The sequence below is a fragment of the Apis florea genome, unplaced genomic scaffold (genome assembly GCF_048593485.1).
Source record: "Apis florea isolate Af1SG1 unplaced genomic scaffold, ASM4859348v1 contig_37_pilon, whole genome shotgun sequence".
Lineage (NCBI taxonomy): Eukaryota > Metazoa > Arthropoda > Insecta > Hymenoptera > Apidae > Apis > Apis florea.
Window position 1 is genome coordinate 2,611,796 of NW_028256861.1, and position 18,338 is coordinate 2,630,133.

Genomic DNA, 18,338 nt, shown 5'->3' on the forward strand with positions numbered 1-18,338 from the left:
TTAAATAATTAATAAATAATTTAATTATAAATACATTAATAATTTTTTTAAATAAAAAGTGATTTTAAAATAACAATTAAAAAACATCATACAATCTTTAACTCTTTTTTTAATTATATATTCCAATTTCAATAATAAATAATTATCAATTATGTTCGATTGATTTTTCAGGAAACATTCGAAGATTTCGAAGGGTTTGCGAACACATTCAGGCACAAGTCTGCTCAAGGAATGTAGGAATCAATTTGGGAGGACAGAGTCGAGCAGCGCCACCTAGTCCACGAGCATCACGAAAATTTACCACGGAGATGAGTGAAAGTTCCAGCTGTGGAAGCGACACTAGCGAACGGTTATTTCTCAGCCCGCATCCAGCTACCAGACAGGTAGTCTGTTTCAACAAGGTAGTGCATCATCTTCCTCCTCCTTCTCCTACATACCATTATCGCGATAATTATTACATAATTATTATATTTGGAAACGTTATCGTTCTTCATGGAAACCAGTTACCAAAGGTGAAAATCGTTTATCTTTTAAAAATTGTCTCAATCTTGACAAATTGCCACAAATTGCCACAAATTACCACAAATTACCACATATGTTTCACAATATATTAATAGTCCTTAGTATATGTCACGCATAGATATTAATGACTGTTCGCGTTATGCACTGAAAAGCAAATGCAAGTAGATACTATAAACTGAGAGGACACTGATAGAAAGTTTGATAGACTTTATAGGATGATAAAAAAAATTCATAAGTTTTAATATAGAGATTAATATAATATATCTAATATATTTTAATAAGATTCGTCAAATGAAAAAAAAGGTCTTGGTAAATATGGATCAAAAATTAATATTTTCAAAGTAATAAATAGGACTTCGTTTAAAATTTTGAAAATATTAATTCTTCTATTAAATTTTCTGATTACAAGCTTTTTATATATCCTTTAATTTCTGATACACTTCATATGCATCTTATACGCACAATAGTACAATGAAAACAAAAAATTGCTTATATCTTTAAAAACAATTATTTTTCTAACTATATTTATTAGGGTTCTTTTTTATTTAATGAGAATTATTTATTGTAAAAGCCATAAATTCTTTTATTACTTGTATAATATAAAATTATAAAATATTTTTTTAAATTAAAATATTAAGTTAATTTAAATTTATTATTTAATTAAATAATTATATTATTTAATTAAATAATTTAAACATTGTTAATTCTTTATCATTTTACTATAAATGTAAAGATTATTATATTCTTCTTTGTTAATATATATTAATTACCTGTCAATATTATGCCGTAATTAATACTATAATATAAATAACACTAACAATATAAACTAGAATCAATTAATATTTAAAATTTTTTTTTATTTTTAATATATTTTGTTTCGATTCATATTTATTTATTTGAATAATTAATTTATTTTCAAATTAATTAATTTATGTTTATTATTAGAACACAAAATAATAATTGTGATTTAAACTTTTCTTTACTTACATCTTATTTAATTATTTATATTTTAATTAAAATCTATTCGTTAATTTATAATTAATTGAATATAAATATTTTAAAATGCCAATATAATTAGAATCTACATCAATGTTATCCAATGTTACCAACGTTACCAACGGTATTCCCCCAGTTTATAGTAAATGATTAGACGCTAGCTTGATAGTTAATTAATAACGAAAAAGCCATTACGCATTAAATGAATTTTTTTATATTTATTCACGTATTTTATTTCAATAATTATATATAGAAATCAAATGAAACTGTTAAAATTTTCAATTATAAATAAAACAATAATTTTCCAATTATTTTTTTGTTTCAAAAAATATTGAAACTTTTATTGCATTTTTATATAAAAAAAAAATTTATTTCTTTGAAAATTAAAATATTTCAGAAATATATTTATTAAAATTTTATTTCTTGACAAATAATATTTTTATTCATATATATATATATAAAGAAAGAGAAAAAAGAAAGAAAAGAAAAAAAAAATAACGTTAAGTTTTAAGAATTTTAAATTTCGAAATTTTTGAAACCTTATAAATTTCCAAATTTAAAAATTATTTAAAAATTGAACTCAAATTTACTAGAAACAAAAAAAAAATGATTTAAAAGTTAAAAATTCAATAAATAATTTTTATTCATTAAAGTTATTAACAGTTTCATTTATTCTCTAGTTATATAGCCAATTACACGTAGCTATAGCTAATTTTCCGCAGTAATAAAAATATTAAAGCATCATCAAATCAACAGCTTTTTATTATCTATTAAAATATATATCTAGAACGAAAAAATCAAAATTATAAATAAAAAAAATAATTATTTTAATATCATATAGAAAACGTATAGAAAAAAAATTATTTCTATCATTTCTTAATCTTTCAAATTTAATAAACAAAAGATTTCTTAATAGATAAAATTAAATTTTAAGATGCCGTAAGGATTTTTAAATTTATAAAAAACAACGTTTACAATAGTACAAATATTATATTAATAATATTTTTTCATTTATTCCAAATCCAAATTTTAATAATTATTCAAAATTATTTTTTACAAAAATATTTGTCAAAAACAAATATTATATTATATTATAAATTATAAAAATTTATAAAATCAATAAGAATAATGTTTCTTACGTACTTCGCAGCACTTAAAAAATTCGTTCAAATTTTAACAGCTTAAATATCACTATCGAAGGCAATTTTTACTCGCTATTAGAATTCATGAATAGTAAAAAAAAAAAATTATGCCTCTATGCTTCGTTCCTGATTATTATTTTTCGATATTTAATTCTCGTTATTTCATATTATTTCCAGATCGACTCGGACATCGAGTCGGATACATCCGTATTCGACGTAAAATCACCGACCCGTGAAAATGGCCGCAGAAGTTCGACCTCGACGAATAATAACAATCCGTTGCCGGGTGACACAACGCCTACACCGGGAAGTCCGACGAAAGCGGTGCGCAGCAATTCAGAGAGTCAAAACACGCCGGAGAAAAAATGCGTAACCACGATGAGCGGCAACAACATAGCGTGATACTATCAGAATTTCCGTTTCGAGTTTCGATCAAGTCTGAAGAACTTGTGGGACAGCGCCCAGAGATTCTGGTGAATCCCTCATCCGATCGAGAAATGATCCGAGGAACTAACCAGCAACGAACCTTGAAATGATGCCTCGACTGAGGATAAACTTCAATGAGGCATTAAGCTATCGATCCGAATAACAATAAAGAAAAAACACTTAATGCGATGGCACAGGAGTTTGAAAAGATATCATTTCAAAAAAGTCATAAAAATACTTTGACTTTTTTTTTTGTCGCGAATCAACGAACGTCAATCAAAGCGACCGAGAGAGAATTTTAAAAGAGAGAACCAGTGATAAACGTTCCTACGAACGAGAATATTCATTTAAAGAAAGAGCAAAGTCCAGATCGGAGGAAATTCATTGAGGAAGCACAAAATGCAATTCAACTGGTAAAAAAAAGGCGGAGAGAAGTTTGTGCTGCCACGCGAATTGTTCTGATTATTTCATTGCAGTGATCGCACAGTGAATGTGTGTAATGATCGTTTTGTCGCGGGAATCATAATACGGTTTTTTTAATCTGAAAGTGAAGTGCAATAGTGACGTTTGTACCGGTATACTTACATCGGATCATGTAAGAATGATTTATCGGTACGTATTATACTTGTTGTGCATCGCTAATTAGCGATCTCGTTTTTATCATTCCGTTTAAGAAAAAACCTGAGAAGTTGAATAAACATTGATTATGCACTATTTTATATTATGCGAAGGAAGTTTTAATATATGTTGCTGATAAGTTAGCAGCTAAAATGGAAGTCCTTTTCTTTTTTGTTCATAGAATATTTGCAAGTATAAGTATTGTGTTTCTTGATATTATTTTCAGATTTTTTTTTTTTTAGTAAAATAAATCTATCTATTTTGTTTCTATTTTCCAATGTATTGAAAATATAATATTTTTCCTATTAATAGAAATTTTCGTGAAAATGAAATAAAATAACTTCAAACGATGATGAAAATAAAAAAAAAAAATTTAATGAGTTTGAAAGAGCAATAAATGTATGTCATTTACTCTTACTTACTGAATATCTGTATCTTAGATGCACACTTAAAGTTGGTTAGATACACACAAAATGGTTGCTAATTAACAGCATAAGAGAAGAAGAATAATTCTTCGTTTTAGAGAAAATTAATAAGATAATGATGCAACACTAATAACTTGATCAAGCCTTGATTAGCATCGTATTGACGCATTTTACTTCTACACAACGAATCATTATTTCCTTGATGAAATTGCTAGTCTAATTGCTAGTCTAATTATTGGCAACTATTTTATCCCGATACAATACAATAATACAAGCAAACTTAAGATTAATTTTAATTATTAGATTATTTAAAAGAAAAATCAAAGTATTGAATTCAAATTAATTATTTTTCAGTAATATAAATATATCTTATAGATACAACTTCTCATAGAAAACAAAAATATTTTATTTTTTGAGCTTTTTAAGTTTTTAATAAATAAAAAAAAATCACACAAATTTAAAAAATTGAAAATATTATATGTTTATATGTATAAATTTTATCTACAATCAAATATTCCAATATTTCAGCCAATATGTGTTTATTCTTATAAATATATATAAAAATCAATTAATCAGATTCCTTGTAACTGCCAACTTACCAACAAGTTTCTTCGCTGTTTTATTTTTCAATTTCAATCAATTTTTAATCAATTTCTCTGGATTTTTGAATTATAAATTTGTTTCCTTCCTTCGTTGGAATGGTTGCGTTTATATTAATTAATTGCATCGTTATACGACGTTTGTTACAAAAATGTAAGTGCTAAGTATTCAATTAATTAGGATGCGTAAATTATTCGCTCGTTTCCGAGTTGTTGTTCCGTTGTCCACCGTTTCGAAATTATAAACTAATAATTATCTTTAAATCGAATTTTATTTGAAATTTATAATGAAACATTTCTCGCGATAAGAATGCATTCACTTTTTTATATTTTTTTCTCCTCTCCAATATACATATATATTTTTCTGAAATAATATAAACAATAATATAAACAATGAAGTGATCATAATCGGAAACGAAGTCTTTCTTGTTCGCTTGAGGCAATCGATATTTTATTGCAAACGAGAAAGAACCGGATATGCCTTATACGCAAAAATAACCCTAATGTTGATTCCGCCTTAATCGAATATAAAGTAATGCAACTAATGTTCCACTAGAAGAAAATATTAAGTATTAAAAGTTTCGTGGAATGCAGCTTCCCGATTTAATGAGCAAAAATGAAAATCTGAAGAAGAGACTCTTCGATCGATGTATTACAGCAACGCTATTTTTACATTTTCCGCGCAATAAAGATAAAATTTTTCTAGTTCGTTTAGTGCTTTGAAAAGAGAAAAAAATATCTAATATAAACAAGTAGGCACAGTTTTGCAAAGGGGAAAGAAAGTACGAGAGAGAAAGATTCCAACCATTCATCAGTTATCCATTTTTGCCCTCTTCAATTTTTGAATGGCAAACAATTCTCACGTTCTCGACCATGAATCGTTTCTCATGCCGACACTTTTAAATCTCAAAACTTTGATCCAACGTCTTCTCAATGACGTTGCGATTGTAGCCAATCGATTCTACATACGAGTCGCTAAAAGCGTCTCTTGATGTTTCTATAACTTTTTTGCGAAATACGTATGTGGTAGGAAAGAAAAGAAAGAAAGGGAAATGAAGAGAAACTAGAGAGAGAAAAAAGAGAAACGTGTTAAAAGAAGAAAAGAAAAAAAATTCACTCGCGGCGCAACGATCGCGTCGAGAGATTTATTTTTTGCACGTACGAGAAATCATTTCAAAAGACTAATATATAAATAAATAAATAAATAAATAAATACGAATATAAAATATATAAATAAATTAATTAATAAATAAATAAATAAATATATATATATATATGTATATATAAATAATTGTGTATATACATATATATATATATAACATACACAGAACATCACACACACACACGTACATGTATAAGTAAATTTCACTTACGAGCGACGCGTTGCGACGCGTACGGCTTCTTGTCTGCTAATGTGAAAATAAGAAAACAAGAAAGAAAAGAGATAGAGAGAGAAAGAAAAAATGCGAAATTGCAATAAGAAAAGATAAATATTCCTCTCTCTCTCTCTCTCTCTCTCTCTCTCTAACATTTCTATCATAGAAATAAAGATAAGTGATTCCAAAAGATAAAAAAAAAAAAAATAAGTATAATTATCGTACACGTTTTTCTCAACACACAAACATATCTCAAAAATAATCCCGGCTTCTTAGTGGAACGACGAACGCATTATAAACGCGATTAGTATCGAACCATTTTTAATCGAAGGCTCGTTATAGACGTAACCAAAGTCGAATCCTGCCGAACGTAAAAGTCTCGACGACGAACTGAACGTAACACTCTGCTCGCTTCTAATTGACGTAGTAAAACTCAAATCAACTCCAGAGAATTTTAAATCGTTATATTAAATTTATATTAAATTGTAAAAAATTTTAAATATTATTTTTAAAAAGAAACATGCAAAATATAATTTTTCAAATGCATTTGTCGATTGGATGAAAGATTATTAAAAATATTATATTTCACAATTTTGATAAACGAAAGCAGTAAACATATACTATACTATATATATTCAACGCGAAAGAAGCGTTTCAAGCGAAGAGAAGGTAATGATTTTTAGTTTCTGCAATTTGATCGTTGCTCGATATGGTAATATAGCGAAAAAGGATCTGGTGAAAACTCACTAGTCTGATGATTCTAGTAATACTTGATCGAAGTTTTAGCGGCAGACGAGACGAAACATAACTAGGCGGGGCAAGACATTACTCGCTAAGATTTTTGCGATTAGATAAATATAAGCGAGAAAATTCGAACCTCAAATGTTCGCTCGAATCAAAAATTGCAATTGTCCCTAACGATTCCCGACAATTCTCGCTTTAGATATAACTTGTACATTGTATCGCACATGATGACTCGTTCCTACACGAACAGTATGTACTTACGAATTATTGAAGGAAAGGTGTAGTAAGGATTGTTGTTTTAACCAACATTTCGAAAACAAAGAAAGATTTTTTTTGTCAATAGAATTGATGTAATTATTGCTTTTATTAAGGAAGAATTTGTCATTTCAGAAATATAAAAACAGTTTTGTTATAACATACGCGCGACGTAGATCAAAATTTTAGGATAAAATTTATTCGTAAAAAAATTTTTTTTCTCCCCATTGCATTTTTTTTCTTTGCTTTGCTTTGTTTTGCTTTGCTTTGCTTTATAAAAATTGACAAAAAAAAAAAAGATTACTTATAGTATTTACTCGGTTTCGACAATAGCAAAATAAATAAATGACAAGTGTGGAAGCATCGTAAGAACAAAAAGGTGAAAAGTCAGACGTAAGCCTGGTTAATAGACGATTAGATAACTCGATTCGATATTCCCTATATTTGTATTATAACATTCCATTAAGAAGCTTGCAGGTAGAAAATAAAAAGGTATTGTATCGTTCGATGAGCGGTACCTTACATGCTTCTAACCTAAGTAGAGAAGGAGAGGATGGAAGCAGCAAAGAAACAGGGAGAAAGAATTCATATTATGGTGTGAAAAATGGATTTAATACATTTCCTGGAAATAGATCGAATTTTTCAATATGTGAGATCACAAAGTGAAATAGGAAATGAAAAAAAGGAAAAAGGGGAAGAATGAATGTGAATGAGAGAGAAAAAGAGAGAATGGTTGTTGAATATTGAGGCAAATCGTTTTTCATGTATTTCATGCATCATACAACATACACACACACCATTAATTCATAAATTGACTTAGACGTTAAGCTTGCGGTTATCTATTTACTAATTGCGGATTAATGTAAAACCATTCGTACGATATAAGTAATATGAACATAATTAAAAAAAGGGGGAAACTAATAGGAGGATTACGGGAGGGGGAGGGGGGGGAGAGAAAGAAATGTGGGAAGGAAGAAAAAAGAGAAAGAAATACGAGGACACAAGAGAAACAAATTACCGGCCATATTAATCTAGGATTTTATATCATGTGAATTTAAGAATGGAGAGAAATACTAAAGTACTTCGGTGAATACTCGAGTGAATGGATTTCTATCTGATGTATTTCATTTGCAATTGGGCGTGCCGTGTAGCGCACGCGCTTGCCTCATTTGTCACACGTATTGCACGACGAATAATTAACAATACTTCTGCTATCCTTATGTACTCTCTGATTTATTTTTTGATTCATTTTTGCCTCTCTGTGCCGATATGCACCGATTCGATTATCCATCTCGTTTCAACAAATGCTGAAATTATTTTTCAATTATATATTGAAGAATGAATGAATAATGAATCTCTTTTTAAATTTTACTTTATATTATTCTACTTATTGATGATAATTGCTGTATCAATCTTTCTTTATTGTCTTTTTATATTTATTTTAATATATATCTTTAAATTTTATTAAATTTTATTATCAATTATTTATAAAATGACTTTTCTGCTTATAAAAAATATATAATAAACCTTTTTGTTAAATATCTTTCAATGCATTTAACGGAAAAAAGAGTCTGAATGAAATTCACCGTACTTATCGCTGAGTGCACAGAAAACAGGTGTTTTTCCTGTGTAGTGAATACGAGATTGCTAAACAAAAATAATAAATGCAACAGTGTCTCTTTGACTGGGCATAACTGTAGGAATTATACAAATTCCCAATACCGTATCCTTAAGGCATTAAGCTAGGCAAATAGAGATTTTTATACAATTTATAAGGCGATTTGCAATCGATTGATTTATTGCACGTTTACTTGTTGACTTTTTGTTATATACACATGGGTGCACTGTGCTTTCGAGCTTGCATCGTGGCAGCCTTGTTTGAAATTCAGATATTAAATAAATGAATTGTATCGTTATACAATTTAAATATCATTGTCGCTGTATAAAAATCAGTTTTTCTATTGGAATTTAAACATAAAAAAAATTATCATCTCATTTCTTTGTTTTAGCTTTCAACTTCATAAATCATTATTTTTACTATATTTATTTTAAAAGTGCATCGATAATGCTATGGCTTTGTTGAAGCTCGACTGTGTCAACTAAAATTAGAATTACAAATAAAATTGAGATTAAATTAAAAAAAAATTACTTGAATATCTTATCCACAGTTTCCGTTTTATTGAGACACCAATTAACTAGAAAGGTTGCTGCGATGCATCGTGGTGCCTAGTAAATGCATTATCTATTGTAAGATATTCTCTCTCGTCACTCGAAATTTTAACCGATTATTATCGTGCTTCTGTCACATTCGTATAATTACCGTGTATATTTATGAATCTCTATACGGACGATTTAGTGCATGAAATGGATGGATCACCAAAACAAAAAAAATTGAGGTTATGCTCGAAACTTGAAGATTGCCCACATTTTATTCACTTACGTTGACCATCAACGATTTCGTTCACGAACAATATTCACTTTGCTAAAATCAGGCTCTCTTCACTGAAATTAGGCTAATTACGGCACAATAACATCGGTAACATCATTTCGTTATTCTGTATGAACTGAAATCTTTGCCAACCTATTCAGCTCGCCAACTATTCCAATTAATTTATTAATTAGAATAAACTATCTCATTCTCTTATTTTGTTTTTCAATTCGTCTTTGAATTTATTTATTGACATATTTCTAATTAAAATGATCCATTATAAAAGTGATTCTGTCAAATTCTTGGTGCCAGTCATATCTATTACATTGCAAATTGTATCTTCGTTTAGATTTAATTGATATCTTAAAGAGAAATTAGCAATATGAATTTTCAAATCTGAATAACATCATTTAACCTAAAGAAACATTCGAAAATATCCCAAATATCTATTCGAAATCGAGGAAAAAATTGAATATTTTTAAATGTTATTATGAAAAGAAAAGAAAGAAGAAGAACATTGTTTTAAGATAGAAGTGTTGTCTGGTATAATAGGTCGGCGCACTTTCACCTAATCCAATCTTGTACGAGTTAATGACACGATGAACAAGTCCAATTAGTTAGTAAAGTTTAGTAAAGATGTGAATCTGTAGTTCCACTGTGTTGATCGCTATACTAAAAGCAAAATCAATTAGAAACACATCCGGAGACGCTTCTTTTCACGCTATACTGTTCGCTATACCGGTTACTGGTTTTCTTCACCACTTACGCATAGATGGCAGTATGCACTGATTTTCGTCATTTCGATTCGCTTTTCACATTAGCCTGCAACATTTTGTTATGTTATTAAAAATTTTTTACCCTTTACACTTGTATTTTATTATTTGCTATTGCATATTTATATTTGTCGATGTCATATTCTACAATAATAATAGCATATTAAATGTTTTATAAACATGTCATGTATTTTTGCAAATACATACTGTTATGTAATAAAAACTGCATTGAAATTTAGATTTACAAGTGTAAAGTGGATCAAATGTAATTTTCTAATAGCCAATATAGATATATAAGTAGACATTACCTCGAGTCAAGATTTCAATCGTTTCTAATTTGACGGAAACAAATGACTAAAGTCTTTTATATTTATTGAATTTTGATTTCATTTTTAATATAAAAAAATTAAACAAAAATTGAATAAAAAATATATTGGAAAATTATCAGTCAAAATTATTACTCGAGAATTCGATTATTTTTTCTCGAAAGAAAAAAAATTAAAATACTTTTTGATTAGGAAAATCCATACCGCTAAATTATCAATATTTATAATCGTAGCAACGAAAATATTACTTTCACGATTCATTTAGCAATATTACGATATACTTTTAATACAGGTATATCTTGACAATGAAATGTTTCAAAATCGAAATGTCGTACACGAGGGATCCACGAATCGTATCTTGTATCAATGAGCTTCGATTCTGAGTATCGATTATATATATTTCGATTGAAGTCTTTCACTTTATTAGAATTTTAACAATATATTAATTATTAAACATTAAAAAAAAACAAATGACCAATAGATGTGTATATAAATATATAATAGTGTGATGAATATAAGAATACTTTCAAATATTATTCAAAATTAAAATTGAAAGTCTTCAAATTCGTAAATAACAATAATGATTAATAAATCGTTTAGATTTAAATTGTAAAATTCAAAGTAAATAATTTCTAATAATGATTATCCAATGTTTTCCTATTTATCGACAATTGATTAATTCAAAATTCTTCAACATTGTTAAATTCTTAATATGCAAATAATCAACTTTTAATATTCGTTATAATGAAGCTTTTAGTAAATTTTCGATGCATATTACTGATTGCAATACGCGTATCAAATGAGCAAATTATCATCTGAAAATTTCGGGTGAAACAATTCATATCAAAAATACATAATCAATATTCTAGTTAATGGATCCCAGGAGTACAGCGATTCGATTTACCAGTTACGCGTTGTATGTACCGAGTATTTAGTAACGTCCATGACAACTGACAATAACGGCTGTGAGTCCGAAGATGTGTTTTCCAAAAAATATTCCTTATTGTAAACCATTTCGCTTAACTTGTCTGCGTGAGTTTGCACTTTCGTCGAAATTCTAATGGAAACCGATTTATAAAAATTACATATTTATTATATTATATAAATAATTCGAAATATATACAGATTCATAAAATATAAATTTAATAATATAAAACAAAGATAATTATTGTTTGTAATTGTTGTTATTTTGATATATTACTTTTTTAAAAAAATGAAAGTTATTTAATTTTATTAATGAAATATTGAAACATATGCAGAATTTAAAGTATTAGAATTTTGGTCGGTTTTCATGAAAAAAATTTCGAAATATGGAAGGACGAACTATCTAATCGTCGCATGAGTACAGCAATATACATAATATACTCATTATATGCAGCCGATTACGACGAAGTTACAAAATACTTAATACTGTCGCTTATTTTGCAAATAAAGAACATTTCTAATGAAAAATGGTTATGTCGATTATTCTTAATCCGTTCTTAATCATTATAAAATTAACAAAAAATTATATATGTGTAAATTATATATTAATATATATTATATATTTTATATTATATATAATATATATTAATTTATGTAAATTATATAATTATTTAAGATATGGATATGGACAAACAATAGAATAATTAATTCTATCAAATAATATAAATCGACATCAATGAAACAAGTTTCGAAAAAATAAAATCATTAAAAATTTTTAAGAAAGATATATTTCAATATAAATTAGAAAAAAATAAATTCTGTTTCAAAAATTGAAATATTTACTATATTGTAAAATCGACTAACCATTTTTTAAATATTAGCGTTTGATGATAAAATTTGAACGGTTGTGTTCAGAGGAATTAGAGATTTGCGCTAAATTCGATGCACTTGCAGTAACTATTTTTTTACGAAGAAAGAAAGAATGATTCTGCCCTGAAACCCTTGTTCCGCATAGCAAAAAAATTAGCTTCTTTTAAATATTCAATTTCTGAAACTACGGCAACGGTGTACGCATATTGTGATTCGAGTGTCTCACGGTCCCACAAATTAATTAAATCATTTCTTTCTTCGCGATCATAAATGCATATCGTCTTCTATTGTTTAAATCAATTAATTTAATTGCAATTATTCTATCTTATTCAATTTTATCGAATAAAATTTACATTCAATTGTTTAATTACTTTTTATATAATAATTTACCTGTGAAAGAAGCTACAAATACAGTGTACAATTATACAATTATTGTACTAACGAATACTACTGATACTTGTCACATAATGACTATGGATTATGTATTATTATAAAATAATATCGTTAGTTTCCAAACAAACGAATAAACATGAGAATGTGGGGAGATGAAAATTGTAACATATTTGTTGATGGCCAATATCAAATATGTATAAAAGTAATAATAATGCAACATTACTAATAAACAAATATTACTAATTTTGTTGTAAATTTAATAATTCCCAGATTAAATATATATCAGTTTTTTATTATATCTATTTTATTTATTATATCTATTTATATTATTAGAATAACCTATATCAATTAAAAAAATATATTCTATTTTTCATTATAATAATTTATATATAAAATAAATTTGTTAGATTATAAAAATAATTAATGATTATAAAAATATATAATAATTTCATAATACAATAATAAATTATTAGATTAGAGATTAATATATAAATTAAAAACATTTAAAACAAAAAAATATATAAATATGTAAATTAAAAATGTTTAAAAAAAATGTTAATATTTGTGAAACGTTTTTGAAGTTTTTTCGATTTTAGAAATCAAAACAAATATAAAACTTAATATTCAAAATGTCAGTTGAGATTTATTCAATGAAGTAAGACAACGATAAAATGAGAGCTCTATCTTCGTCACATTGTCATTTCTTTATCTCCATCTAACTTTATTTAACGCAAACTTCAATTATAACTTAATAAATAATCTAAACTGACATTTTTTTATATTAACTTTTATGTTTATTTTTGCTTGTTAATTTTCTAAAAAGATATTTCACGAATATATTTAACTTCTGCATGAATCAGATAGTTGACTTGTTATGTCAAATGTGAAAAGATGTTATAAAATTTTGGCGGTATGCTTATAGATCTTTTGTTTATTAATTTAAGTTAAAAAATGCCAAAACGTCCATGTCCTTTTGAAGATAATTTATTACCCCAATTGAAAGTACACGTAAGTCAGAAACAAGTAGATAACGGTGTTTGTCAAGAGGAACGAATGAAAAATGTTTATGGTATGGAGGTTATAATACAGGATTTTCAAACGAAATATAAATATTAATACTATTATATTATATAATTAATAATATAAGCATTAATTTTTCTTTTTATTTTATATAGAGAAAACAATGGATTTATTAAAAGAAGGTGTTAAAACATTATCACAAAGATTAAATACTTTCACAGAATTAGATCCCATTAATATACCATCGTCGAAATCTTGTTGCAAATTCAAAAATGAACGTATTCAAAAACAAATGATATTAAATAATAAATTAGAATTATTACGAGCAGATAAAATTATAAAGGTAAGTTAATTATTTACTAATTCTTAGATATATTTTTTTATTATAAATATATTTATCTTATACAAACAAATATAAACATAAAAGTTTTAAAATAAAATTATCTAATCTTACTTTACCAAAAAAAAAAAAAATATCTTACTTTCTTTATTTTCTATAAGGATATTCAACCAAAATATGATCTTTGTGAATGCAGTCGAATAATAAATCAAAATATGTTTAGTAAATGTTCCTATTGCGATCAAATTTTATGTAATTTTTGTCTTTTTGAATGTATCAATTGCTCAGAACTATTTTGTCAAAACTGTTCTTTACCCACGTAAGTTATTTTAATATGTAATTAATATTAAATTAAATTTAATATATTTTAGTATTAGAAAATTATATTTAGTATTAGAAAATTAAACTTTTTTTATTTATTTCTTTTTACAGATATGATAATGAAGAACAAAATAAGTGTCTTAATTGTTATAAATAAAATTAAAATATTTTATATAATCTTTTTGTATCTCATATTTATATTTACAGATTTTTTAATGTAAATGTTTTTAAATTAATGAAAACAATAAATAGAAACATATGCATAATATGTATTATATATTTTAAATAAAAAAACAACCTATTATTTTATCCTTGTTTCATCTTTTTTTTATAAGAAAAATATATATTTAAATTTCTTTAATAAATATTGTTTTCGTTATTCACTACATGAAAAATTAAAAGTATTTCTATAAGAAAGTATTAAAATTAATCTTAATATTACTTAACTAGAAATTAAAGATGTATAGAATTAAAAATAGGGAAAATAAAAGATCATCGTTTTAAAGTATCCCATAAAAATAAAAATTCACTAAAATGTATTTTATAGAATGTTACTATTATTTCGATGAGTTCAAAGTGATAATACATCGGTAGTCGATAGTTCGAAAAAAAATATATTTTAAACAATTATTTACATTAAATATATTAAATTTATAAACAAATAAAAAATAAAATAAATAGATCTTCAAAAAAAAATAAATACCTTATAACGAAATATATCTGCATATTATCACGTGTATTCTCTAAAACATCTGAATGACAGAAAGTGAAACTGAACGAAATAAACTTTAAAGTAAATCCTAAATTTAAAAATATAAGTAAGAAATTGCATAAATAATTCATTTATTATTATCATTTATTATACTTATTATTAATATTTCATAACGTTTATTGTAATATAAATATTATTTTTAAAATAGAATATTTTAATAATTAATATAAAATTAATTTATTTAACTTTAATATAAACTTTATTTTTAAAATTAATATAATAAAATTATTAAATATTATAATATAGATATAATATAAATTTGTACTTAAATTTAGATATCAATATGATTCAAGGAGATAAAAGATCACACATATTAATTGAAGATAAAAATAATAATACATTAAAAATCAACAGTTTGGTAAGATACATACATTTAACATTTTAAAATTTTATTGCTAATAAAAGAAATTAAAATTAAATATAAATCATAGTTACAGAATGCTAAAAAGAAAAAATGTGATTTATCACAACATTGTAAAAAAGTGAATGTTACACAAAAATTAAAGCAAAAGAATATAAAAAAATGTCAGAAGGTTAAAGAAAATTTAAGTATTCCTAATATGCTTTTAAAATATAATGGAGAAGCATATAAATATCAAATTCAACAATTAAATTACTTATTCAAACAACCCTTAAACTATTCAACACTTACACAGGATGAATTATATGTATTATATAAAAAATATAAATCAGATGGACATTATAAAAATAATAACTTACCACCATTTACAAGTCATTTTGTCAATAATATATTTAATGAAAATATACATTTTCATGATAAGTTTTCTGATATACAAAATATGAAATCTAAAAACAATGAAGACATAATTGCAGATCTATATACTCTTAATGAAAATCAACATATAGAAGAAAATTCAAAAATATATGAAATTCTACACTCAAATATAAATCAGGATCTATTAAAATGTGCAGAAACTTCTCAAGTAAATAATATGGAAAATAGAATACATAATAAATATTTTTATAATGAAGAAAATACTTTAACAAATAACAATTATAATTATATGAATCATAATGTACAATATAATAATTTGGAAATATTAAATGATATACAAAATATTACTCAGTCAAAATCAAATACTAAAAAAATTTCTAATATAGAAGAGGATTATTTTACATGTAATTTAATAAATTCACAAAATATTTCCAAAGAACATCAAAATTCCAGATATATAAATAAAAATTTACTTTATAATGTTTCTGATACAAATATGCAATATGAAAATTTAACTAATGATAGCGAAATTTCACAAGAAAATAATATACATTATCCTGTACAATATAATAATTTCTCATTAAATCCAAACTTTTATAATGATTTCTATTTAAATAAATGCAATAGCACAACTTCTATAAATAATAACAATTGTCAATCATTAAAAAATGCACAATCAATTTGCATTCCTCACATCACTAACTTGGAATCGTGTTTTAATGTAAAAAATTCTATCACACCTTATCCATTACCATTGATTAAAAATCATTTAGAAGAACAAAGTAATTTTAACTTACCTATTTATACAGATACATATTCTGTATGTAATAATAAAAAATTAACTCATATTTCTAATGATGGTGTTAATGATATTCAAGCAAACTTTAATGCTTATAATTTAAATTCAACTGTAATGTCAGATGATATACATTCACAAATAAATACATTCATCCCATCCTGTGCTAATATGATTAACCAATATAATTAAAATATTATAATATTTAAAAATTTTACAAATTAAATTTATATAAAATTTTATATGTTACAAATATTCATTTTTTTTTTTAAATTACAAATATTCAATATTTATTTTATATCGGTAAAAATTTTTAAGATAAATATGTAGTATACAAAAGTCTTTCTTTCAGATAAACTTTAAGAATATTTTAAACATACATGCTTTAAGTTTGAAATATAAAATAAACATAATATATTAATATCATAATTTATATGTAATCTTTCTCTTTTTACTATCAATTTACATTTTTATAAAGAAACAAAAAGATGTTTTTAAAAAATATTTATAATAAGTAAGAAAAATTTATTTATAAAATATATATTTTTAATAGAGAAAACAATTTAATATAATTATGTAAATCAAAATATTACAATTTATTGAATAATATTTTATTTCAGTTTTCTTAAAATTTATTTAAGTTGTAAAAATTCATTGTATATCATATTTATGCAACAAATAAAATATATATTTTCTTAAACTTTAAAGCATTTCAAATTTGTACATAATTGAACCAACATGGTCCCTATGATCTTTTTATTTTTTTCTTTTATAATACTTGAAATATAATATTGAATTATAAATATTATGTTACAATATAATAATTATATTATATTTATATAAAATTTATATATTTATATTTGAATATAAATATATAAAATAATAATTGCATTTTTTATAAAATATATTAAGTACAAGATATATTACTATATAATGTAATATAAAAAATTATTAATTATTTTACTTTAAATAATTAAAAAATATAAGTATGATAATACTATTGATAAACTTAATGTAAAAAAAGCAATTAATAGCAGATCTATAAAAACATTAGAGTTCTTAATTACATTTTGTTTGATTTTATACAACTTAATAATTAGTATCAAAAATTTAACAATTAGTTATAAAATATATTCTGAAACTGTTTTAGAATAAAGATTATACTATTCTGATTAAATATTCATTAAATTTTAGATTATTATATTATTCATAAAATATATGTAAATATATACAAGAGTGCTCACGTATAGACACACAAATAATATAGTTATTTAAGAAAGACATTCTTACAAGTTATAATGGTGTTATATTTGTATGGTCCTTCATATTTTTTCGATAACCGGAAAAATCAGTTATCAAATCAATTTCATCAACATCTTCACTCAAAAGCCGACCTTCGATATCATCCTTTGATCTTCGAAATAATCTGGAATTGAAATATGAATGAATTATTAAATTTATTATAAAAATATAAAAATATTAAGTATTACTATATAGATTAAAATATACATATTACCTTATTTTATACTTATTGAT

The 18,338-nt window shown here is 24.6% G+C and overlaps 3 protein-coding genes and 1 long non-coding RNA gene across 9 annotated transcripts in view; 2 read left to right on the forward strand and 2 right to left on the reverse strand.

Moving 5' to 3' along the window:
* LOC147656290 (uncharacterized) lies at nucleotides 1-2,900 on the reverse strand. Its single transcript, XR_015294766.1, has 3 exons — nucleotides 2,662-2,900; nucleotides 508-666; nucleotides 1-429 (listed from the first exon to the last, which is right to left on the reverse strand). It is a non-coding gene; the product is annotated as an uncharacterized LOC147656290 (long non-coding RNA).
* sff (BRSK family serine/threonine-protein kinase sugar-free frosting) overlaps nucleotides 1-3,690 on the forward strand; it is a 46,275-nt gene extending 42,585 nt beyond the window's left edge. The window contains exons 12-13 of the mRNA XM_086916088.1: nucleotides 172-401; nucleotides 2,838-3,690. Coding sequence (XP_086772214.1) covers nucleotides 172-401; nucleotides 2,838-3,062 — 455 coding nt within the window. The 3' untranslated portion in view covers nucleotides 3,063-3,690. The remainder of the gene's footprint in view (nucleotides 1-171; nucleotides 402-2,837) is intronic.
* LOC100869140 (apoptosis regulatory protein Siva) lies at nucleotides 3,588-17,502 on the forward strand. Of its 4 annotated transcripts, none has more exons than XM_086916090.1 (5): nucleotides 3,588-3,698; nucleotides 13,993-14,180; nucleotides 14,339-14,496; nucleotides 15,546-15,628; nucleotides 15,702-17,502. In XM_086916090.1, exons 4-5 carry the CDS (start codon nucleotides 15,554-15,556, stop codon nucleotides 16,992-16,994), a joined length of 1,368 nt encoding a protein of 455 aa, XP_086772216.1. In that variant the 5' UTR covers nucleotides 3,588-3,698; nucleotides 13,993-14,180; nucleotides 14,339-14,496; nucleotides 15,546-15,553; the 3' UTR covers nucleotides 16,995-17,502. The 4 variants fall into 4 exon arrangements, 3 of the variants coding, with proteins under 3 accessions (XP_086772216.1, XP_003691255.1, XP_086772215.1); XR_015294765.1 differs by lacking the exon at nucleotides 3,588-3,698 and adding an exon at nucleotides 13,452-13,886 and having other exon boundaries at nucleotides 15,708-17,502; XM_086916089.1 differs by lacking the exon at nucleotides 3,588-3,698 and adding an exon at nucleotides 13,465-13,886.
* The window catches only part of ATP7 (copper-transporting ATPase 1), a 20,104-nt gene continuing 17,349 nt past the window's right edge, over nucleotides 15,584-18,338 (reverse strand). For all 3 annotated transcript variants that reach the window (XM_086916086.1, XM_086916087.1, XM_003691128.4), the window contains one exon: nucleotides 15,584-18,228. In XM_086916086.1, coding sequence (XP_086772212.1) covers nucleotides 18,096-18,228 — 133 coding nt within the window. In that variant the 3' untranslated portion in view covers nucleotides 15,584-18,095. The remainder of the gene's footprint in view (nucleotides 18,229-18,338) is intronic.

Coding starts and splice junctions, on each gene's coding strand:
- LOC100869140 (XM_086916090.1), top strand. CDS start 15,554: ATGATTCAAGGAGATAAAAGATCACACATATTAATTGAAGATAAAAAT. Junction 15,629..15,701: donor CATTAAAAATCAACAGTTTG/GTAAGATACATA, acceptor TATAAATCATAG/TTACAGAATGCTAAAAAGAA.